The sequence below is a fragment of the Petromyzon marinus genome, chromosome 7 (genome assembly GCF_048934315.1).
Source record: "Petromyzon marinus isolate PM22_M1 ecotype Great Lakes invasive population chromosome 7, UKy_Petmar_22M1.pri1.0, whole genome shotgun sequence".
NCBI lineage: Eukaryota > Metazoa > Chordata > Hyperoartia > Petromyzontiformes > Petromyzontidae > Petromyzon > Petromyzon marinus.
Genome location: NC_133673.1, coordinates 10,087,928 through 10,112,902, shown reverse-complemented (window position 1 = coordinate 10,112,902; position 24,975 = coordinate 10,087,928). Strand labels below are relative to the sequence as shown.

Here is a 24,975-nt window from a genome sequence, read left to right as displayed (position 1 = left end):
AGAGGAAGGGAGGAGGAGAGGAAGGGAGGAGGAGAGGAAGGGAGGAGAAGAAGGGAGGAGAGGAAGGGAGGAGAGGAAGAGAGGAGAGGAAGGGAGGAGAGGAAGGGAGGAGAGGAAGGGAGGAGGAGAGGAGGGGAGGAGGAGGAGAGGAAGGGAGGAGGAGAAGAAGGGAGGAGGAGGAGAGGAAGGGAGGAGGAGAGGAAGGGAGGAGGAGGAGAGGAAGGGAGGAGGAGAGGAAGGGAGGAGGAGAGGAAGGGAGGAGGAGGAGAGGAAGGGAGGAGGAGAGGAAGGGAGGAGGAGGAGAGGAAGGGAGGAGGAGAGGAAGGGAGGAGGAGGAGAGGAAGGGAGGAGGAGGAGAGGAAGGGAGGAGGAGGAGAGGAAGGGAGGAGGAGGAGAGGAAGGGAGGAGGAGGAGAGGAGGAGGAGGGGAGGAGGAGGAGGGGAGGAGGAGGAAGGGAGGAGGAGGAGAGGAAGGGAGGAGGAGGAGCTGGAGGCGGACTCCTCTGGGCTTCCCCTCCACCCGCCCCTGCACGACAAATCTCTCCCCCTCCCACTTCACCATTGACCACTTGGCTAACGTCGCTCGCGTCTGCTACGTGTAAACCTCCACCCCCCGCAGCAACTCCTCCTCCCTCCTCCTCACCACATCAACCACCAAAGCAACCACCACGGTCCGTCGCCCGCCAGCCCGTCCGCTCGTCTCATCGGCGTTGAGAAGAAGACACCGACGTTGTGACAGGCACACGGTGTGGTGGAGGAGGAGGTGGAGGGTTTGTGGGTGGTAGGAGGAGGAGGACAAGGCTGACTGTTGCAAGAGCAAGCCACGTTCGTCCGGCATAGACGAATCTCGGACGTCCGTGCGCCCCGAGTGGGTGGTGGTGGTGTTGGTGGTGGTGGAAGAGGAGGAGGAGCAGAGAGGGAGGGAGGAAGGCCTCGACTCGGGGTTTTGGAAGTCTCGGCCGTGGTTGCAAAGGGGCCGCCAGGCTCGGCGCCAGCGACGAATCCGAGATGCCTGCCGTGTCCAAGGGGGACGGCATGCGTGGGCTCGCCGTCTTCATATCCGACATTAGGAATTGTGAGTCTGGCTTTTTTTCTTGTTGCCGCTGTCGTCGTCGTCGGTGTCTACGAGGAGCTTTCGATTGTGTTATTACGAGAATGTTGACGACTGTGACCGTGGTTCTCCCGTGGGGGAGCCGGCAGTGTCGCGGCCGCGCAGTACGCTACGAACCCGGCACGAGGCCCGAGTTGGATTCCCTCTTTACGGGCAAACGCCGCCAGGTCGACGATTTATCTGAACCGGTCCTGGGCCCTCCCCACCCCTCCCCCTCTAGGTCGACTCAGCCTCAAATTATTACCTGGTGCGGTGCGTCGTAAACACATCGCCACCGGGGGAAGACAAAGGCGTTCGGGGCCGTGGTGTCGCTGGCCACCCCGTACCCCCCCATCGTGTGTCACAGTGTGTACACGGGCCTTCGTAGGTGGCGGTGGTGGTGGCGGCTTACTCGCTAACGGCACTTGCCCCCCAAACAGCCTTGTTGCAGGCTACACGGGGCATCTTTGTCTTTGTGTGCGGGGCGTGGTGATTTTTTTATGTTGTTGCCGAAGCCAAGCGTCCGAGTCCTTCTTTTGTGGCGGGGGAGGGCTTTTATTTTGCTGCCACAACCACCAGCACCACCAGCAGCAGCAGCCACCAAAGTGTTGGTGGGGAGAGATGTGGAGGAAAGTCGAGGCCACGTTCGTCTTCTCGTGTTCGTAAATGGGTGGCTATGATCGCTGACACGACAGCGATCATAGCCACCCACCACCAACCACACGGACCAACATTCCCATCATGCAGTGGAGGGCCGTGGGGAGGTTGTTGAAGTTGAGGGCCGTGGTTTTGACTTTCACCCTTTGCTGCTGTTTCTCGCTCTACTTTGGTTGACGCAGCTAAATGTAGTAGATATTCTCGTTATCTCCCTGTCTCGTTGGCCAAGTTTGGAGTCGGGTTTCAGGTCCTAAATTAAGTGAGATTTTTAGTCCGAGACGTAACACTGGCCCCGTTGAAGAAGCCAAAATGTTAGTGGTGTTGTTACCCCCAGACCAATTGGCGAAGTTGTAGTCGTCTTGTAAATCAGGTTAGGTCCTAACCTAAGCCTGACCCAAACATTATTTTCAATTAACCCATCTCAAATCGATAGAACCCCTGCCATTTATACGTCACACTGATCCATTAACCACGACCGAATTCTTGGCTTTAGTTTCACACAGAATCGCCCATCCCGAGTTAATATCACAACTCCTAACTGAATTGAGGCACAACGATAACCCTGCTTTTCCAGCTGCTTTATTTTGATTTAAAAAAAAATGGCCCGGTTAATTCCGTTAAAAAAAGTTTTAAAATGTTTGATGGAGAGCGGACAATAATTTACGGCTACTTCATATTTTGTCGAAAAAATGTCATTCTTTGTATGCTGAGATAAGCTCCATACGAAAAATTGCAACCGAATTGGAAACAGCTCGGACTTATCTACTGTACTGTAGAAACCATACATTAGACAACAGTAGTTGCCGTTAAAGTTAAATCATTCGGTGTTAGAAAATGATAAGGCATTCGACTCACTGGGCGTATGTGAATACAGTTTGATTGGGATAAACCTCGCTGTTTCTCTTCTTTATGGAAACCCGGCGACTGTAAGTTAACATTGACCCATTTTATCTGCTCACGTGTCTTTTAAAGAAAAGCACTTGCACTTCTAACGAGATCGATGCTTAATAAGCCAACTTACACCTTACCGAGAGAACAGGGCTCTTGGTGATGCAAGGGCATGTTTAAACACATCTTGCCACCAAGTGCAGTTTTGCGTTCAATTAGCTGAAAACATCTCGTCCGTTATGTAATGTGCCATTGTCAATTTTTGTGGCGTACTGTATGTCTTGTATTAGTATTGTAGTTTGGAAATTAATGGGATTTCCTCTCTCTTTCTGGATTGTTTATTTTCAGGCAAAAGCAAAGAAGCCGAAATTAAAAGGATTAATAAGGAACTTGCAAATATAAGATCTAAATTTAAGGGTGAGTGGTTTTTATATACTCCGAAGTCAAAGATGCCGTCGTAGATGTACGTGTCTTTCACTGCCATTGCTTTAAAGTTGCTCAGCAACTATTCTTTTCTCAGGAAGAGATAAAAAAATTTGCAGCGGGAAGCAGTGCACTAGTCCTGCTTTGCCCTTTTTCTGTTTACCCTTGTATTCAAGTTTCTCTGAACTAGTCTTGTTTTTCCATGCCTGGAACAAAAAAAAATGTGTCGTCAATAGGGGAAACTCACGTGGCCTCTTGGTTATTTTTATTGAACGTAGGCATAGTGGTTGATAAGCATGCCCAACAGCCACCCATATGTCCACCGTTTGGAATAGCACTAAAAATAAACAGCTCTTGCTCCTGGCATGTTTGAGAGCCCCCTCTCTATTGATCTGCCAACAAAGTTTGTGCCGGGGTTTGCCCCCCCCCCCCTTTATCCTTGAGCAGGAGACAAGCCATTGGACGGTTACAGCAAGAAGAAATATGTCTGCAAACTGCTCTTCATATTTCTACTGGGACACGACATCGACTTTGGCCACATGGAGGCCGTTAACTTGCTCAGCTCGAACAAGTACACCGAAAAGCAGATTGTAAGTCAGGGATTGTTTTCTACGATGAGCTATGATTTTAGAAACTAATTTTATTTCAGTTTTATACTCATTCGTTTATATTGTAAATGGAATTTTGTTGAAACTAGCAAGTGTTCATATTGGATTTTAAAATCCAAGACGGAAGTTACATTTCTGAAGAAAATGGTTACAGCCAAGAGGTCTGGCTATGCATTAACACGCGTGGACGTGTACACCCCTTTGCGTTAATGACTTGCTTTAATGTATATTCCCTTGTAAAAAACAACAACAACCTTTGTACGTTTCCGACATGTGACATAGAACGTCAGCAATGCAGGAATTTACACAACCGTACTTTTAAAACTGTTAGAAGCAGTGTTGAAAAATGAAGAGAGAAAGGCATTTGTCATTTAGAAAGACATTTTGCGTGGTAGAAACCTATTGGTTTTACTTATGATAAATTAAAAGCAGATGTTTGTCCTGTCGTGTTTAACTTACTTGAACTCTTAAGATGTGTTAAGCCCCTCTGTTGTTGCTGTAAAGTGAGAATTGTATTTGTTGCTTGCATGATTATAGTACATTTTGTTGCAATGCCTGTATCTACATCCAGTGGTGCACACGACGGCACTATTCAGAGGGTGCAAATTAATCTCCTGTCAAGACTGCTACTTTGTAAAAAAAGTTTATGAAAAACCTCAAAAATGGTCTGATTTACAATGGCCCATCGAAATAAAAAAAACTTGGTGGTGGAGCAGGGGGGAGGTCACCTTCGTCTTCTTGCACTCATCCGTTTCCATCGACAGCTGAAAACCCGAGCTACGACGGCATTATTGTATCTAACACAAATGCGTTTTTGTAGGGCTACCTATTCATCTCGGTGCTCGTGAACTCAAACAGCGAGTTGATCAGGTTGATCAATAATGCCCTGAAGAATGATCTGATGAGTCGCAACCCTGTAAGCATCTGCCTGGCTCTGCACTGCATCGCCAACGTGGGCAGCCGCGAGATGGCCGAAGCGCTGGCTGCTGAAATCCCAAAGCTGCTCATCTCTGCGTGAGTCCTCTTTCTTCGTCATCGTCATCATCAGATATGATCTTTTCCACTGCTGGATGAAGACCTTCCAAAACCGCCACCATCTCTCTCAGTCTTGCGAAGCAATAATCCATCTAGCTCCTGGCACATGAGCCAATTTAATTACACCACCTCAGCGGTGCTGCAACAACATGAAAATAATAATGTCTTATTACCTTAACATGTTTTGACTGATGCGATTGGGTGAATATGAGGATCGAGATATAATTTATAGTTGTGTGCAGTGTCTTAGACTGCATAAATACTTTTTAGATAAAGTTCTAATTTTGTCTGGTTTGAAACATGTACATTGAACTTATATGGGTATCGTCCACTCAGTGACTTATCTAAAGAAAATTGCAACTTGATAAAAAAAAAAATGTCTGATATGGCAATGTGCAGGGACACGATGCATGGTGTGAAGCAGAGTGCTGCACTGTGCCTGCTCCGTTTGATTCGTGGCTCCCCTGAGCTTGTGCCGCAAGGTGATTGGGCATCACGTGTCATCCACCTCCTCAATGACCAGCACATGGTAAGACTCTTTGCTCATGCTATACTCCAAAGCGTTGTTTGACTCTTGAAACAGCTTGGATCCATATTACATCCTTGTTATATGTTGATCATTTGTTTAATTGAGTCGCATGCTTCAAAGATGACGGAGTAATGCATTGTATTAAGTAGGCATGTAGTGATTCACTCTCCCCAGTGATTGATTGGATTGTTCACGATTTGGGGGTTATAATTCAGTTCAAGAATAAATTATTTTTGATCAAATTTTGATCCTCGTTTGTATTATCCCATCTTTCTGTTGCTTATATCGAACTGTATGATTCAATTGATGTATCTCGGGTGTTGAAATCTAATTTAATCAATTAATTGTTCTTCAATTGGAGGCACTCAACCCAGATGTGGCCCACAAAGGATGTTGGAGTGGTACGCCCAACTATGGCCCGCCGAGAGATGTAGCTCGCTGAGACATGAAGAGTTGCAGATTAGTGAGATGAAAAAACAGGATAGAGATGAGAGACCTGAACGCAAGAAGTAGAGATTAGTGGGTGCACGTACAGACTTTACGATGGCATGACGCTGTGTGATGTCACAACGTCTGTATGCTTCATCACGTCACGTAGCCTGCCAGAACACGCTAATTTTATTGTGGTCAGCTGGAAAATATAGTTGAAGAACCTCGAATTAATCAATGCATCATTACGTGCTTAGCATTACATTTATTAGTGCACCACCGAGATGGTTTTCACAGGCTTCTACAGCAAGTGCTAGCGATGAGCTGTGGTGGCCGAGCGTGTTCACGACTTACATGGCGTTGGCCGCTTGTGCGGCCGTGTGTGCTGGTGGCAGGGTGTGGCTACGGCGGCGGCGAGCCTCATCACGGCGCTCGCACAGAAGAGCCCTGATGAGTACCGCGGCAGTGTCTCCCTGGCTGTGTCGCGCCTCAGCAGGGTGGGTCTGTCGACAGGTTGTGCCTGTGCTTGTATACATGCAAACGGGTACAGGGGAGGCAACGCAGCAATGAGATGGAATGGGATTCATATTTGGATGTACATGCATAGCTCTTTGCCAGTTCGCTGTTGGACAGGGGCCTCCCAACACTGTGTGGGCCATTTGATCATACTTAAAGCTGGTGCGTGTAGTTATATGAAAGTGAGAGCATAGAAGTATTGTACAATAGTGGATTTTTACGTACTATCCTTAGCCAACCAAAACCATATATCCCTGCAGCCAAAACACATGATGCATGGTGGTCACCCATCCAAACACTATCCAGGCTGAGCCTGACTGAGCTTCTGATATCTACGGAGATCGGGTGCATTTTCACATAAGAACTACTTTATCTGATTTGTACCTTGTCTAAAACGCTATGTGACACCTAAACTGAGATTATAGTAAACATATTAAAACCAACCTGTTCCCAGCAGTTCACGACCAATATAGATGGAATTAATATAGGTTTGTGGTCTTGCCAAGAGAATGTTTCTTTTAAAACGGTGCAGCTGCTTGCCATTGAGGCACATCAAAGTTAGCTCTGTTGTTACCTTTAATGTTTCATGAAACATTGCTGTCCTGTAGCTGGAGCTCGTAGCACTGTACAGACCTGTACTATTGCTTCTCGTCACCCTACCATTAATAGTGTGTTTATTTGTGCCATTAGGTTGTGACAGCTGCTTACACAGACCTACAGGATTACACGTATTACTATGTTCAAGCACCATGGCTTTCCGTCAAGTTACTCAGGCTCTTGCAGTGTTTCCCGCTGCCTGGTAAGCAAAAATGTGTGGACTGAAAACATTTTTAATAATGTGAACGATAAGTACATTTATTGTATTGGAATAAGCATTCCAGCTTCCCTGTTTTTAAAGCACATTGTGTTAGAGCTTAGCGCATCTGAAACATCATCTTGCAAAATTGAAAGTGTGACTGAATGTTTTAATGTAATCTCTTAGAGCTTTTCTCAAGGGCTATAGCATAAATCCTCTGATGTTGAGCGATCACGTTTTTTTTCGGGTCTTTGAAGCTTGGTGACGCATAGTGAAATAACATATATACAGTTTATATACTGTATATGCAGACCTCCGTTTTGTGTTTTCACATTATATAATAATATTTTATTTAAAATTCTATTTGCTTTCCAGACCAGTATCATCCAATAACATTTCATTGAGCAAGCACTATGTTATAACATGTTGATGGATTGCTATATGTTATTGGCAGCACTGTATAGAAACAATAGGACCATGTTGAAATCGTTTATTATAATAACATCATACTTTGTTGCTGGCAACCAGAGGAAACGACCGTGCGAGGTCGATTGAACGAGTGTCTGGAGAGTATCCTCAACAAGGCCCAGGAGCCACCCAAGTCCAAGAAGGTGCAACATTCGAATGCCAAGAACGCCGTACTCTTCGAGGCCATCAACCTCATCATTCACCAGGATAGGTGCGATGATTCAACCTACATTGTTATTACCATTATTATCTCCGACATCATCATCGGCGTCATCATGAAAATTGCCGCCATCCATGCCGATGTTATATACTGTGCCTGTCATGACTACAGCATGGTTTGATCATGCAGCTAAAATAATTGAGTAGTTTGTGAGAAAGCCAATTGAAATCCAATAGGATAGTGATGTTGCCCAAGAGTTGCCAAAATTCTTGTTAGACTAAGTGTGCTTATAAATACATTTGACATGCCAGTTCTTGTTAAGATGAGGAGCAAAGGCTAGACAAGGCAGGCATGTGCTTCAACGGTTCGGCCAAAATTGCTAGAGGTCAAAACCTAACATGTACTCTCTTGTGCCGACTGCCTTGCTGTTGAACTCAATTTCTCCTATTAATGTCACAAAACCGCAAGTCTGATTTAAAGGCGCAGAGCTAATTCGTCGATCAGCACATTTCTAAAGATAAACATTGTGTACACAGCGAGCCAAACCTGCTGGTGCGCGCCTGCAATCAACTGGGCCAGTTCCTGCAGCACCGTGAGACCAACCTGCGCTACCTGGCCTTGGAGGGGTTGTGCCTGCTCGCCAGCTCCGAGTTCTCGCACGAGGCTGTCAAGAAGCACCAGGAGACAGTCATCACTGCCCTCAAGGTGCGGCACATGTGCACAATTCATTGCCATATTATTGATGCTGCGTATAAAATCAATGGAGCGGTCGTGTGCGCAGTATTAGCAAACTGCTCGACGAACCCGGCAAATCGACGAGTTACATTCCCCCCTTCAACCTCTACGGACCAAGTGTGGTGAGCTATGGCTAAACGACCCCATGATAGAGATGGTTTAGGGCAGCCTTAATTCAGAAGTCAATTGACAAAAGTGCTCCAAATCTATAAAGAACAATAGAATAAGCAGCTTTCAGCTATAAATGAAAGACGCAGTGCATCTTTTGGGTATTATGATTATCATGTTTGCCCGGTATTTTTGCTTTCCAAACAATGGTAGCTGCCACTTTGTAAATGTATTGTTAAATGGTCATCGTTTTATGTTCATCATGCTTTTTCACACTTTTTATAATGATCTGCATGGCAAAACATCCATTTAAAACGTGTTTTGTATTGAATAGCATTTAAATAAAAGCTGAAAACGGCTTTATGTATGTATGTTGAACTTCTTTCGCACCGTACATAGCCAACCGTGCGAGTTGGAGGTGCGGGGTGTAATTACAAATCAAGAATTAGTTTAATAAAAAACAAAACATTTGAATTATTTAACTCGACGACTGTTTTTTTTTACGAGCAATCCCAACCGAGCAACACGCAGCGCAAATTCATACGTTTCTGAAGGCGTGCTCCCGCATGTAACCCGTGTACCGGTAGACGGAGCGGGACGTGAGCGTGCGCCAGCGAGCCGTGGACCTGCTGTACGGCATGTGCGACCGCACCAACGCGCAGCAGGTCGTCTCCGAGATGCTGGGCTACCTGGAAACCGCCGACTACTCCATTCGTGAGGAGATGGTACGCTGCACACCCCATGTCTCTTCCTTGTACTTTGAAGGTCATGCTTCAAAGAGTTGTATCAAGCGCAGTTTAGATTTGCAATTGAGTTTGTTCTCCGTTTGTTGTGTATATTGTCGATAGAAGTGGTTCCCGACCTCGCTGTACTAATAACTTACTTTTCTAAATTAAAACGAGTCCAAATTGGAGTGTCTGCAATAGTTCCGCAGGCTTCTTTACATGGCCTTGCAAGACCACCAGTGGTCCACTAACCACAAGTTGGGAATCACTCGTGTTTTTGGACATTATATTTAGTCTGCACTCAATTTATTCCTTGGAAATGATCTCAAATAGCCCTTTTGTTGTGGCGCCTCCAGATACACGGTATGGGAGGTGCCCTATAAATAATAATAAAATAATGATGAAAGGATAGCAGTGATGAGGGCTTCATCTCATTTTCCCTTAATTAACCTCATACAGAAACCAATATCAATAATTAAAAATGTATTTATTTAATCAAAGAAGCCATTGTGTGTATCATGGCCAGTGTGTTTTTTTTTACATTCTGATATTTGCTTTCCACCTCGGCGGCCCATCTGGACATGGCCGTTAGGTTTGAGGTTGTGCTTGCGACGTTGGTTTGTCTTTCCGGGTTGGCGATTGCAGGTACTTAAGGTGGCGATCTTGGCGGAGAAATACGCGGTGGACTACACATGGTACGTGGACACGGTGCTCAACTTGATCCGCGTGGCGGGCGACTACGTGAGCGAGGAGGTGTGGTACCGTGTTATCCACATCGTCGTTAATAACGACGAGGTGCAGGGCTACGCCGCCAAGACCGTTTTTGAGGTGAGAACCGTGTGTATAGTTGTGTTGACCCTGTGTGCCTCGCTTGATCTCTCAAAAGAGCTGCTTCTTGAACAAAAATGTATCCTTTAAGCACAAATTATAGAAGTAAGCAATTAATATCGCGCATTATGTTCAAAATAAATTAATAGTTTATCGAATCATGACGGTAATTAAATAGTAACATTTTTATTGTTGCTTGTTTGAGGCCCTGCAAGCACCATCGTGCCACGAGAACATGGTGAAAGTGGGCGGGTACGTGTTGGGTGAATTTGGCAACCTCATCGCGGGAGACCCTCGCTCCAGGTGATGCCACACCTTCTGCTGCTTGTTGATATACATAATCAATTTAAACATCATTCAGTTCTTGCTGCTGCAGTTTAATTAAGACCCTTGGATACTCATCGGTTTTACCCCATCCTGATGCCTGCAGCCCGATAGTGCAGTTCAACCTGCTGCACTCCAAGTTCCACTTGTGCAGCGCGTCCACACGCGCTCTGCTGCTGTCCACCTACGTCAAGTTCATCAACCTCTTCCCCGAGATCCGAAGCAGCGTGCAGCAGGTGCTGCGAAGTGACAACCAGCTGTGCAACGCGGACGCAGAGCTGCAGCAGCGCGCGGTGGAGTACCTCACCCTGAGCAACGTCGCCAGCACCGACGTCCTGGTGAGAGCCCCTCCGAGCGTGCGGGTGGTGCAACTGCACGGGGTGGGGTGGGGGGGACACTGGCCGGTGTAGCCCAGTCACCGGGCTACGATTAAAGGGGTGGGGGTGGGGAGGGATTGAAATTGGATAGGAGGCCCCATTTTATTTGTCCCACCAGGGCCTATGCCAACCTGAGACCCCACTACCCACACCATGTATAGTCTGGCTTAAGAATATGGATCCTTTTAACCGCGAAAACATTGTACGATATGCGGTATGTTATTTAGAAATAGTGTCGTGCCACTTTCTATAAGAGGATGGTGTAACTCAGAAAAGACAGATGAAGCTCTTATGAAGTTCATATCTCGGCTGTGTGTGTGAGGCTGTCCGTAATGAGTTTGAAACTTTGGTAATGAAAAAAAGACTTTCAAATCACAGTCAAGTGCACTCTAATTGCAATGGCATCCACTGACATATGCTTTAATATTGACACTGCAGTGGTATCATTAGATCAACTTTGACTGTTGCTTAAACATTGCTTTCTCATTAAGTTTAAAACTTATCGGACAATCTATGACACAAAAAGCTTAATGATGATTACTGTTAGCTTATTGCAATTGCACCCTGCTGTAATGATCCATATGTTAAATGAATCTGCAGTAGCTCCATGTCCAGCTGCTCTGGTGTGCCAAGATAATCCACTTTGTTGTTGAGCTATCATTTGTGGCCAAGTCGCTTCTGAAAAATAATCTTAATAGAGTTTTATTTGTACAGTAAAACCTTGGATTGCGAGTAACTTGGTCTGCGAGTGTTTTGCAAGACGAGCAAAAAATTTAAATAAATATTAATTTGATAAACGAGCGAGGTCTTGCAATACGAGTAGTACGTGTACGCTTTGTCTGCCGAGCGTCACGTGATCACAACTGATATACGAGTGCTTTGATATACGAGTGCTTTGGATTACAAACACGTTTCCGGAACGAATAATGTTCGCAATGCAAGGTTTTATTTGTGTATTGTTTAAAGTTATTTGTTTACCCTTTTCTATACTTTGCACTTCGTGTTTTTTGAACTGTTTGTAACGTTCTGACCCACCCCTACTGAACATCCGTGAAAAAGAGCTTTATGGCTCATCAGATTCCTCCAATATAGCTAAATATGCTGATTCTGAAGAGGTTCACACACATTCATCTAAATACGCCACTCTGAAGGTGGCTTCCAAACAGCCAGCTTTAGTGAGTTTGCAAAGTACGTCCGAGTGCCCGTACGTGTCAATAATTATTTTTGCACAAACATAAAAGAATGTGCCACGACAAAACCAGTGGGCTTGTTTTTACTCAATTCTGTATTTTGCACATACTTCACACACAACACCGGCCGGTATCACCCACCTCTCACACTTTGTTCTTTCGCTCTGGATCGAACCAGTTGGGGCATGCACTGTTATCCAGTTTTTAGGTTTAGGATGGGTATCCAGATAAGACAGCAAACAGGAAAGTTTTTTTTTTACTTGAACAAGAGGAGACCATGATATCAATTAAATAGCAATACAAATCATGCGTACGAATGTAAATGTAACAAATGACTGCATGCCACTGATGCACAAGCAGAAAATAAAAAAAAAACCTCACCAAGTTTGATGCACACTGCTTAAAGCAAAATAAATAGGTCGCCTTGTGTTTTTCTAATGAAGAAAGGCATTTGTCAAAAATATTAACCGGTGTATTTTTCTGCCATTAGACAGTTTTAAGGATTTGTGCAGTGCATTTTTTGTCCTTCGTTTTTATTTATTGTTATTTTAGTGATACTTTAGTAATTATATCCCATTGTCAATCCACCTGCTGTATGAAGGCCTCCTCATACGATGTGAGTCAGCCCACCCTGATCGCTCGCTTGTTAGTGCAGGCTGGTGATGTGGTTGGGGGGGAAGGCAGGACTGGATCAGATATCACCCGCCGTCTGCCCTAGCCATGGCTAGGAATCGAACATAGATCACCAAGTGTGTGTATGTTTTACTTCTTTTGCACTGTACGTAGCCAACCGTGCTAATCTGAGGTGCAGGGGAAAGACAACAAACTGAACACAAAAAGCAGTTCTAAAGAAATGAGTTATAGTGCAATGTGCTAACCACTATGCCACAGCTTCACCCCAGTTGAAACAACACTTGTGTGTTGAAATGCAGTGTTCCCGCTGGCTGGGGAGCACAGTAAACTAAAAATGTTGTGTTGCTCTGCTCCTGGTGACACAGGCGACTGTCCTGGAAGAGATGCCACCTTTCCCCGAGCGCGAGTCCTCCATCTTGACGAAGCTGCGCAAGAAACGGGGCACGTCAATCACCGAGCCTGACGATGCCAAGAAACCCTCGGGGTCGGAGGTCAACGGAGGCTCCGAAGACACGGCGCCACCCAGCTCCCTGAAACCGGTACAACCGACCTACCGCTTGGCACCTGGCGCTGCCCAAATCTCGGCTAGAACCTCTCCATTCGCCTTCACCGTTGTTCAATGCAAAAGTGTGTTTTTGGGGACTCTTGAGTAATGCTTGTTGCGTGAGCGACTGATATTTTAATTTGCACACATGATGACCTATATTGTAAGAGTTGCGCGTTTATAAATATACTTGCTTTCAGAGCTGGAATTGAGCCAATTTATTTGCAGAACCAAGTTGATGTGATAGCTTCTTGGTGACCATTAACTCGCCAGGCTTGATAACCCGGTTTAACCGCTGGCGGCTTCTTCGTTGCAAACCCTAGGGTCGTAGCGATGCCAGCTCAGTGCTCTGACCCCTTAAGCCACCCGGCCTCCTTGAGCTTTCAATAAACGTACTTGTGCTCTGACAGTAAGGTGGCACTGTATAGTTGGGAGCCTTGGTAAAAAGTGGTCTGAAAGGAATGCACTCATCCTTCAAGTCCAGTTCATGTTTAAAAGCAAACTGTATGTATGTTCACAAACTAAAAAAATGCCAAGACCTTCTTGGCAAGAGGAGATATTTTAATGCAACCCTGTGAAGCCAATAGAAAACAAAACAAAAAGTTTTATTTCTGAACTACAAACAGGGCGTTTGTGTAACCATATCAAACAAAACTCAGTGGCCTTGTCCTGTTTAAAGGTCACGTAAAATAAACTTTCATCAAGCGAGAGTTACAAAGTCAGGCCTGCTGAGAACGAGAGCTGGAAGCAGGGAAAAACATGTTAAACGATCCAGGAACCTCCAACCCAAACCTACATTTTGCAGAAACAAAGTTCGAATGCAGTACTACCATTCCAGTACCCCCCCTTATTCAGTAATTAGGATATTTTTTTTATCAGATTTCCATTTTGTCGCCTAAATCGACCCACCAAGCTTCTAGAACCGAACAAGGCCGCGGGACACGTGACAACAGGCTTATTTGAGGTGCTCTGTAAGCGCAGCATCGTTGCAGCTTCCTGGCGGTCGTTCCTGTACTTGGCAGCCGATGCCGTCTGTTGGAGCCGTGCATGTGCCGGTGGGCTCTGGTCCCGGGCTGGCGGGACACAGCGGCGCAGCCACAGGTGGCGGCAGTGGTGGCGGCTCCCTACTGGTGGACATTTTTGCAGATGCCGCGGGCTCTCAGGCCGGGGCAGTGCCTGACATCGAGGAGAACTTCCTCAGGTGAGCTGTGCCACTCGCTTGGGACGATTCTCAGCTGCCAAGGCAACGTGTGAATTATCTGGGCAGGGGTTGGCCGCTTTGAAAAAGTGTGGGGTTTTATGTTTGTGTTCACGTTTTCACATTGTCTATGCGTCTTGGGCCATCGGTAGGTTGTCATTTATTGCAAGATAGTTTTGAACGTGTTGGCAAACGTTGCACGTTCCTGTGATAACGATTGTATTAGTTGCAGCGTTGGCAGTATGCGTAATGTTGTAGTTATTGCAATTGTGACACAGATATGTTTTTGTAAGAGATCCGCTTCCAAGCAAATTGTAGTGTTATGTTTGAATTGAAGTATCTAATTAATTTTAACACAGTGGCCCATTTGTCATACATTAATTTAAAAAAAAATTGCATTTTCTGATTCATTTTTTTACGAAGTCAGTCATTTTTACATTTTTATTATGGACAGCCCACGTACAGTTTAACCAACATTGTATGAGATATAGTGCACCGTCATTCATGAGCACCTGTCTGTACTGGTCCACTGACAGTACTAAAACATTTAGTGATCCATGTAGTTGCTATTATTTCGTTAAGGTCAATTTTGGCGTTCAATTGAAATGAGTGTTCTTTCTTACGGCGCAAAAATCTGGTGCAGGAGGGAAAAATGCTTCAACGTGTTTTACGACATCAACAAGGAAAGCAATGTGTTACACAATATAGAAACACATAGGCATACTGTGTACATTTAATTACACTTGTGTTGAAACCTCTATTCCCACAAAGGGGAGGATAAGCCTCATACCGTACATGCACACCTTTAATGTGAAACGCTTCATCAGCCTTTGCAAGAGGAAGGCCGCACTTTGCGGTCATCATGACCGAATTTCTGCTCTTCAGAGCCCCAACTGAAATATATAAACAATCGAATATAATTGGAATGTACATCATTAGACCTCCTTTGCCAGTACCAAAATGTAATAATAGGGTTTTTCCCATTTTTTCTGGCAACAAAACTGAAACCTTTTTTTACAAGGATTCATGTCTGCATTAACCACAATACCTGAAGTCAAAATGCAAACAAAAAACATACTATGATAATATATGCATTGTCCTTGAAACTGATTGGTCCACACCAAGGGACGGCTTTCTTTTGAGCCGTCTGGCGTCATGTGGTCGAGCACCAATTGGGTCGAGGCTCAAAAGAAAGCCGTCCCTTGGTGTGGACCAATCAGTTTCAAGGACAATGCATATATTATCATAGTATGTTTTTTGTTTGCATTTTGACTGCAGGTATTGTGGTTAATGCAGACATGAATCCTTGTAAAAAAAGGTTTCAGTTTTGTTGCCAGAAAAAAGGGGAAAAACCCTATTATTATAATTGGAATGATTCATCGCTGGCCTCTTCGTATGAAGAGACTAAGCAAATGCATTTATTTCATTGGAATTTGTCATCGTGACCCTTCCACGCTTTTTTTTCAGGTTCGTCTGCAAGAACAATGGTGTCCTGTATGAAAATAGCTTTCTTCAGATTGGGGTGAAGTCCGAGTACCAGCAGAACGTTGGTGTGTTTGTGCGCACGTCCATTTCTCGCTCAGTTTCAGTCACTCGCATTGCATTCCACTCTCTGTCGACGACTTAATGACGATGGTGCACTGTGCAATCTGTGTGTGAATGAACTGTGCAGGCCAGGTGTGTCTGTTTTATGGAAACAAGACCTCCAGCCAGTTCCAGAACTTCACTCCGACCATCGCATACCCAGGAGACCTGCAAGCCAATATCCTTTTTCAATCAATGAATTTGCTAGCATGCACATATATACATACAGTAAAACCTTGGATTGCGAGTAACTTGGTCTGCGAGTGTTTTGCAAGACGAGCAAAATGTTTAAATAAATATTAATTTGATAAACGAGTAAGGTCTTGCAATACGAGCAGTACGTATACGTTTTGTCTGCTGAGCATCACGTGATCACACAACTGATATACGAGTGCTTTGATATACGAGTGCTTTGGATTACAAACACGTTTCCGGAACGAATTATGCTCGCAATCCAAGGTTTTACTGTATATACCCATTTCTAATATTTGCATGGTTAAATATTACCTGTTGCTGTAATTAATCGAATTATATGCTGTGCATGTATAAAACCAGGTACAATTCAACCACTGGAACAATTCTCAGACACTGAGGCAGTGTGGGTTTTCTGAACACGGGTTGGCTGCTTTGGAATGTGTAAGGTTTATTTATGCCCACATTCATTGTATGCATCTTGGTCTATAATTGAGAGATAATTGAAAGCGTGTTTGAACATTATGCCACATCATCTCTACCTATACTTAAATCTCTCCACCAGCTCCTAAATTAGAGTCCTGGATTAACTGTGAGAATGTCATCACTAAGATCCTCCATGGACTCACCCATGCCTACTGATCGCCTCTCATCTCACTAAAATAAACAAAAAAATTACTTTTTATTTTACAAGGTAATGCCCATTGAGCTATATAGCTCCTTTTCAGAAGTGACCCGGCCACAAATGATAGCTTAGTAAAGTGGCGGCTTATCACGTGCCAATTCATAGCAGTTAAATACTCTGAACGCATGTTTCTAAATGTGGAGGCAAAAACGGAAAGGCCCGGAGAAACAACATGACCATGAGGAGAGACACACACGCAAGCTCCAAACATACGGGTGTCAGGGTCAGGATCGAACCCACGACCTCACTGCATACCAGGCGGGGTAGTTAACATCTTGCCACCACGGCGCCCCACAGCACTGCTGCACTTGCTCTCCCTTCCAGTCTTCTGTCAAAGCCGCAAATCAACCTTAGCTCTGCGGAGGTCGCCGTGTATCCTCTGTGGCCCCCTGTACTTTGGAATTCCTTGATTCCATTTGGCAATCGGTGCTGTTGACTCCCTGCCCCTGATCAAGTCCAGGCTTACCAACTTTCTCTTGCATTCCAACTTTTGCCCCACCTGAATTGTAAACTGGGCTGACTCGTTTCTGTCATCATTTAGTTAATTTTAGGCTGAACCTTGAAACAGCGCATAGGCATGCCTGCACGAGTTTTCTTTTTTGTAGAATATCCCTCGCAGACAGTCCCATAGTGACTTATAGTTATTTCCAATTCTTTAAAAACCACGTGCACCCAAGTACAATGACAGTAATTACCATTAATATTTTCACATTTTGAAAAGTAACTGATTGTCCTGATTCAATTGTAATACACATTATGAATGGAATGTCCCTTAACCTGTACCAGCATGCCAAGCTGTGTCATGCAAATTCATGACATGCTCCATATATCTGCCTGATATAAAACACATCGGTATATGTTTATACAAATTCTTATCTGCCTAATAAAGTAAAGCAGTGAGCTGAATCCAGGTTAACATCAACAAGCTATATATGCTCTTTGGTTCTTTATTTTGTATTTAATTTTTTTACCTACGTGACTTTACTGAAAGAACCAAAGAGGATGGGTTCCTGCAGTCACAAAAGCTTCAAATCAAGATCGAGGCTATATATGCATATTAATGAGTTTAGAAAGAAGTCTGGGCCATATATTGAAATACGTTACTTTGTTGTTTATTGTGTGGTTCCAGAAACCGCAATATGTTAGGGTATATCTTATGCAACAAAATGGGGAACATTCCTTTCAGAAATTGAGCACATTTTCTTATGTATGGATATCAAAGTCCACTTGATTCACTTAGCAATACACAGTGCAACTTCTCAGGAGGTGGATGTTCCCAGCGTTGACAGTGGCTACAACAACAGTCACCACTATGTGGCGGTGACATCACTACGGTACTTGTGCCAGGCTAGGTGCACTTTGAGGCCACGGTAAGTGTTGAGACAGTGGCACACGCACGTGCGTGCATCACTCCGGCGCTGCTACATCCTTGACTGGAGACCTACAGCTGATAATTACCCAGAAGGCCGTGCAGCCCCAGGTGGATGCCGGCGCCCAGGTACAGCAGCTGCTTCGCGTCGAATGCCTCGGCGACTTCACAGAGGCGCCTGGCCTCACTCTGCAGCTGTGGTGAGCGATTCTCATCCCACACACAACTCCTTCACTAAACGCACCATCAGCTCAGACGAGCCACTGTCTACTTAAACCGGGGGTAAGGAACCTTGTACTTACAGTCGAACAGGACTCTCAAATCTTCTACCTTTGGCTTTCTGCACTTTAATACATACCTTAGCGTTGTCCACTTGGAACGTTAAAAAACTATTAGGGCTCACATTTACCACACATGTACACTCACTTATGGGTAGATGTTGGTTTGAATTTTTGTTATAGATATGCAGCTAAGATGCTGGAAGTGATGGATATATAATTGTTTTATATATTGTTTGCAGACATTTCTAAGTGGTAGGACTCATGTGGATGTCGGCTATTTGAAATTACTGAAATATCATCTGCTTCATAGGTCATAGGATATCCACACCTGGCCTAAACTAAAGCAGGAATTGATTTTGATTTAAAGCTTTCGTGACTGCAGTAATTAATATTCTTAGCTCTTTCGGTAAAGTCACGTTGAAAGAAGTGGCCACTTTCAAATGTTTCTTGCCGTTGGTTTTCACACCTGATGATGACCGTTTGTGTTATGGTCGAAACGTCGTGATAATTTTTATTGTTTTATATATATTTTATTGTTTTATATATATTTTATTGTTTCCCTTCAACGTGACTTTACCGAAAGAGCTAAGAAATATGAACAGGAATTGATTGTCAATTAAGTAACTCAGTTGGTTATAGGAACCTTACGGCGGTACCCCGGGGTTCCATAGTACCCCGGCTCTCGCATAATGTCCGTGATGCAGTCATTTTGAGTCTGTTGATGGTCGGCGATGCGGCAATCGACTCATCTCGACGAGCTGCACACGATGCTCTACGGTGCGTACTGCGAGCGTTCAGGGTTTCAGCGCAATCGTCCTCGCGTTTCGACATCGCGGAGTAGCACCGATTTCGTATTGATTGGTACCCCAGATGCGGAGTTTAAGTACACCCCTGGAAAAAATAGTGTCCCAGAAATAAAATATTTAATTGCCTCGGCAATTTTGTATTTTTTAGTACCCTGGGGTACCGCCATAAGGATCATAGATTAATCTGTTTTTTTTTAGGATGCTTGGGTTCCCTAGATACATACAAACAATTACTTTGGTCCTTTTGAGCTTTGGAACACTTGAAACGTTTGCTGTTTGAGGCCAAACAATCACAATTGCACACAATAGAAATTAAAACATTTAGAGTAATTTCATCTTATTGCCTTAATGTAAGAATTGCACTATGTATGTCTTACTCATTCTTACGAGTAATGTTTACACTATTATTGTACGAGTTTTCATGATACTGATTATAATGACTGTAAATGTGTACATCATGCAATAAAGTTTATACTCGGTTGTTTGGTTCGTGTTTCTCTTGCTCTTGCCTGTAGGCATGGCGGATCCCTGCAGCAAATTAGCCTCAAGTTGCCGATAATGATCAACAAATTTTTCCAGCCCACGGAGATGAACTCTCAAGACTTCTTCGTTCGGTGGAAGCAGCTCAGCAGGTAGTCTTAAAGAGGCAATGTTCATCACTAAATGGTGTGACCAATTAACGGCACAGGATGTATTGCCCTTGTTTATATTATTCACAACTTCTTCGCAATGCAAATATGTTTTGACAGTCATAATTTTCTTTTGATGCAGTCCCCAGCAGGAGGCCCAGAAGATATTTAAAGCAGCGCATTCCATGGACACTGAAGTCTGCAAAGCCAAGGTTTGTGGCTGAAATTACCCCTAACCCAGCTCCAGTCGTGAAATACCACTCGAGCAATAACACTTTTAGCAAATTCCAATTTCCCACATGTTATCACCACTTAACTATGATAAAGAGCATAGTCCAGAATAGACGTTCTTTCGTGTACGAAACTGCAATTACAGTGGTGCATAAGCACAAATAACAATAACTCAAAACATTCAAATAGTCATTAGTAACACTGCCCAAAATAGGAAAAATTATGTGATTGATGTTGTTAGGCAATTGCCCATCTGCTATGAAGCTGTATACTATGAAGATGAGCCATTTCCTGAAAAAATGCCTATTATATAATTGATCCTCCTTAGGACAGCATTATTGACAGATATATGGTTTTATTGTTGGCTCCTTCCCGAGTTCCTGCAGGATTGGTGGTGAGTTTTTGTGTGGTTTTGCTGTGCACTCAGCTGCTGGGCTCTGGAATGGCCCTGCTGGAAGGTGTGGACCCGAACCCCGGCAACTACGTGAGCGCCGGGATCATTCACACCAAAAGCTTACAGATTGGCTGCCTTTTGCGGTTGGAGCCCAACATGCAATCGGAGGTACGTAACACATTCTGGCAGCTAATATCTCAGGGCTGGCTAGAAACACTACATAATTGGTGTCAGCAAACATCCCAATGCAGGACCCGACTGAAAACGTTTTTGGTCTCGGTGTGGCTTTCCTGAGAAAATAACACACGTTTGACGCACTACACCTGGGGAGCCTCCTCTAGAGCAGTGCTCCTCTAGAGCAGTCCCGGGTGTGCTGCGTGTTCATTGAGAATTGTAGGAAATGAAAGAACCTCATTTGTTCACAAGCTAGGACAGACGGAACTCTCTGTGCCATTCAGTGGCCGATCCAGCCTCTTGCCCCCGCTGCACTCCACCTTCCATCATCCATTGGCCCTGGTTCAGTACGGCACGGCTGTCAGCCCCCACCCCGGCCTTCTCAACTTCCTCGACCGCACATAAGTAGTTGAGTAAATAATGCGCGGCAAAGATCGAGGAAGCTCCAAACTGTGCCGTGGAATGAAAAAAGTTAAGAATTTTATTCTTGCATATTGGTATTGCAATGAGTGTTTCTTGTGAAACGCCCAGCTTTGTTGTGTCAAATATATTTTCCCCGGTTGTGTTTATTGTGATTAGCACTGTTGGCTACGTATGGTGCAAAAGAAGTTCAACATACATTCTGTGGTGTACGATTACGTTTTGAGGCTGTAGCCCCAATCTGCATGGTTTGGTAATTGAGTTAACATCAGTAGCTCTTCACGAATCTGGAACAATTTGGCATCGTGTTTTGCAAGTAACATCTCTTTTGCTCTCAATTGTCTCTTAAATGGAATCAATTGCTTGTAAATGCTTTTGATAATTTTCCACCTCAGCCTATATGCTACGTATTGATTTGTGTATTGTTTTGCCCTCTTGAAAAGTTCTGATATGCTTGCACTCTATACGATATTTTGTTTGACACTACATTCTATATGCATTGTTGTGCAGTTGCCTTTTCTGTTGGATTGCCCTGTAATTGGGATCTCACCAGGTTGAAATAAATTACTTAATAAGGCAAATGCGCCACATTTGACATGTTGCTTTGTTCCTCTCGCTCACTCCCCACCCTCGCACAGATGTACCGTCTCACCATCAGGAGCAGCAAGGAGTCCGTGTCGCAAAGGCTTTGTGATTTGCTCGCTCAGCAGCTGTAGGGGTCACCTCTGGCACGAGGGAACTCGCTTCTTTGGCAGGTGGAGCTAATTCATCTCAAACTAACAGCATCAAGTAGGGGTGTCGACATTAACCATGCAGTTCTATTATCGATCATCACAGGCAGGCATATAAAATTATATTGTATTTTTTACATTTACATCGAAAAGCAACGTCAAAATGTTTTGTTGATATATCGAAGTGTATTGTGGGTGGAGTTGAAGCTCGGCGGTCATTGTGCTTACCCTGGTCCCCTGGCTGTACTGCGTTTTGCGCTGGCAAATACGTGGGACTATTCTTGTGTGACATTAACAGGTGTTTTGTACACTTTCTTAAGCAGATGTTACCTGCTTTCATTTTTTTTTTGGCTAAGCAGAGCTGCTCGCACAAGCGTGGTCAGTCGTGACTGAACGCTGATGATCGTTTGCGTGTTATGTGTTGGCTAAAGTGAAAATCAGTCTGCTTATCCAGATGGCGTTCATTGCTCGTCCATAGATGCCTCTTTTTTTTGCTAGCTAGGATGTCATTTATACTGGCTGTAGGAGCACATCTATGTAGAGTTCTTACAGCTTTGTAAAGCTTACCAGCACCATTCCATTTTGTCTGCTTTAATGGCATTAAGAACTGACCATGGTTGCCAATATATACCAAGTCCCATTCCATTCTGTAAATTAGCAGTACAGTATTTTTTAATTGACCTTTTTTTAACCAAATGTAATTGCCAATGCTTAATACAAAGCCTTTTTAGCTGTAGTTTTGACATTTATATATGGATGTGCTTGATGAAAGAAATGAAAACACTAGTGTAATTGTTTAACTTTTACAATTTAAGATACCATTTGAAATGACAGATTTTAATTTTAACTACACAAGTTAGATGAACAAAAAATGCACATTTTAAGGAAACGTGGCCATTGCCGATGAGCAAATTTCACATTTACAAAAATTCCGTTGAACGATGCATGAAATGCAAATACTAAATTCATCAAGTAACGAAATAGCAGGTGGTCCATCTCATAATAAAGAGGAGCCAGAAGGATCCATGTGATCACTTGTTCGGCACTTTGCTCGGGTCTGTCGCCTTAAAGTGCCATAAGTGTTCTAAATTGTATATGTCTAACGTGATTAAAAATATTTATCATATTAACTCATAATCCCATTAGTTTTAAACTTGATCTTATTGTAAGACTATATAGGTAGTTGATATATTTTTGGTTGGACTCTATTTTTCTTTCCAAACCTGCATTTATAAAGTGACTTCCTTTTACATGACAAATTTTAAGTGGATTAATCAAAGCATATACACACGAGAGAAAAAATACGCGTTTACTTTACACGCAACTTTACAGATACTTCACCTGAGAAGTAAGTTCTCCAAGGTTCTTCAACCAAGATTTAGACATTGCGGAATAAGGAAGTTTGAGTTGCAGTACGAGGAGAGATGGTCATTAAACAGTGGAGGAAAGACATTTTAATTTTCATGTTCAATGGTATTTGACATACTCTTTGGTTCTTTCGGTAAAGTCACGTAGTTAGAAATAAAGTAAACAAATCACGACGTTTCGATTGCAACACAAGCAATCATCATCAGGTGGGAAAACCACAGCAATATTTGTTTTTTTTTGCTGAAGTGGGAGAGAGAGCTGCCGTGGCAAGAGGTTATATAGGTAAGAAAAGGGGGAGGGGCAAGGGGAGAGAGAGGGGGGGGGGGTTTGGGGAGGGGAGTGCTGCGTGAGCACTGTGGTTTTCCCACCTGATGGTGATGGCTTGTGCAATCGAAACGTCGTGATTTGTTTTATTTTATTTCTAACTGCGTGACTTTACCGAAAGAACCAGAGTATGGATTCCTGCAGTCACGACGCTTCAAATCAAGATTGGTATTTTACAATTTAAATTTATCATCTTGACATTATCACTGTAGGATATTTGATAAATTGCCTGAAAGAAGCATCACTAAGCAACAACAGCTAACTGGTACCAACATGAATTCGTGCAGTACTTCGCAATCGGTGTGCTGCGACAAAGTCCCAATTATGCCGCGGGCATTTCATAATTATATGAAAGAAACTCAAGCCTCCCCCTCCTCCATTGGTCACGCATGCGCAGTATGGTCGCAGTACAGCCGTCAGCCCCCACCGCTGGACCCCTCAACTCCCTCGGTTGCCCAGTTGGGTAAATAGACACGAATACACTCAAACACGAAAAAAAAACGCAGAGAGACAAGGAGATGTGGTGAAATCGAGACATGAATACGCGCAAAAAATACGGAGACGCACACATGAATACTCAGTTGTGCAAATTGTCATGGACTTTGGCATCGTCACTTGATTTCCCTTTTCTCGATTCGATAAGGGATCTGGAATTCTCTCGGCTATAACGCATTCCCACCCACCCACCCGCCCGTGTTCAGTGATATTTTAGCTTGGCGCGCCATAGATTGAAGAAAGCTGAGGTGTGCCATGGAATGTACAGGGTTGAGAAGCACTGAATTAGTGGCATACTGCTGGGAAATCCTGGCACACCCATTGCAGGCTATCGCTTTGCAATTCAAGGTACATGTTTGGCAAATTCTTGCACGTGGGATTTATATAGCAACCTGAATGGATTTTTTTTCAGTGCCTGCTGAATTTGGGGTGCAGTGGTTCACAATCTGGTGCACGGATATTGGAATGGCAGGTGTTTGGCAACTGAAAGCTCGACTGCCGTTGTTGAAGACTTGGCAAACATCACTGCACGCCCCTTAATCAAATTATCACTTGATTTGCCCACATCAAATATTGCAACACTCCATGAAAATGTCACATTTGCATATATACATTTAGTGCAATGTGCACTACTGTCAAGTTTTGTAGTTTTCATGCATTTCCTAAAGGTGAAGCACTACGTTGTGACCGAGTTGGTGGCAAATTGTGCCATGTTACCAAGTCTGTATTGAATGTGAAGATTGAGGTTTTCACAATGACCATAGTAAAAATTACAAGATCACATCAAGTGTTGTCTTTTTGAAAAAATATAAATGTCCTTGCTGCAAACTTCCTAAGTTGCCTTGTGAATGTCATCAGTTTTCTCGATCAACTACTGAATCTTCATTCCAGTGTAATCCTGTCAATCTAGTGCTGGATGAGGGAGGGCCTTTTGATGCCATGTGGAGGTTATTTGATCATACAGTACTTCAATATGCTGGTCATTGTCTTGGCGATTCAAAGTGTGTACAGTACATCATTGACACTGGCAAA

The 24,975-nt window shown here is 44.0% G+C and overlaps 1 protein-coding gene across 1 annotated transcript; it reads left to right on the top strand.

Moving 5' to 3' along the window:
* Positions 1-525: 525 nt before the first annotated feature.
* LOC116939954 (AP-2 complex subunit alpha-2-like) lies at positions 526-24,724 on the top strand. Its single transcript, XM_076065351.1, has 22 exons — positions 526-1,074; positions 2,983-3,051; positions 3,505-3,647; positions 4,486-4,679; positions 5,100-5,229; positions 6,054-6,155; positions 6,865-6,973; positions 7,499-7,649; positions 8,135-8,303; positions 9,029-9,166; positions 9,812-9,994; positions 10,200-10,297; positions 10,425-10,656; positions 12,884-13,057; positions 14,085-14,263; positions 15,728-15,810; positions 15,933-16,023; positions 18,168-18,290; positions 19,693-19,809; positions 19,949-20,018; positions 20,465-20,599; positions 21,664-24,724. Exons 1-22 carry the CDS (start codon positions 1,008-1,010, stop codon positions 21,739-21,741), a joined length of 2,835 nt encoding a protein of 944 aa, XP_075921466.1. The 5' UTR covers positions 526-1,007; the 3' UTR covers positions 21,742-24,724.
* Positions 24,725-24,975: the final 251 nt, after the last annotated feature.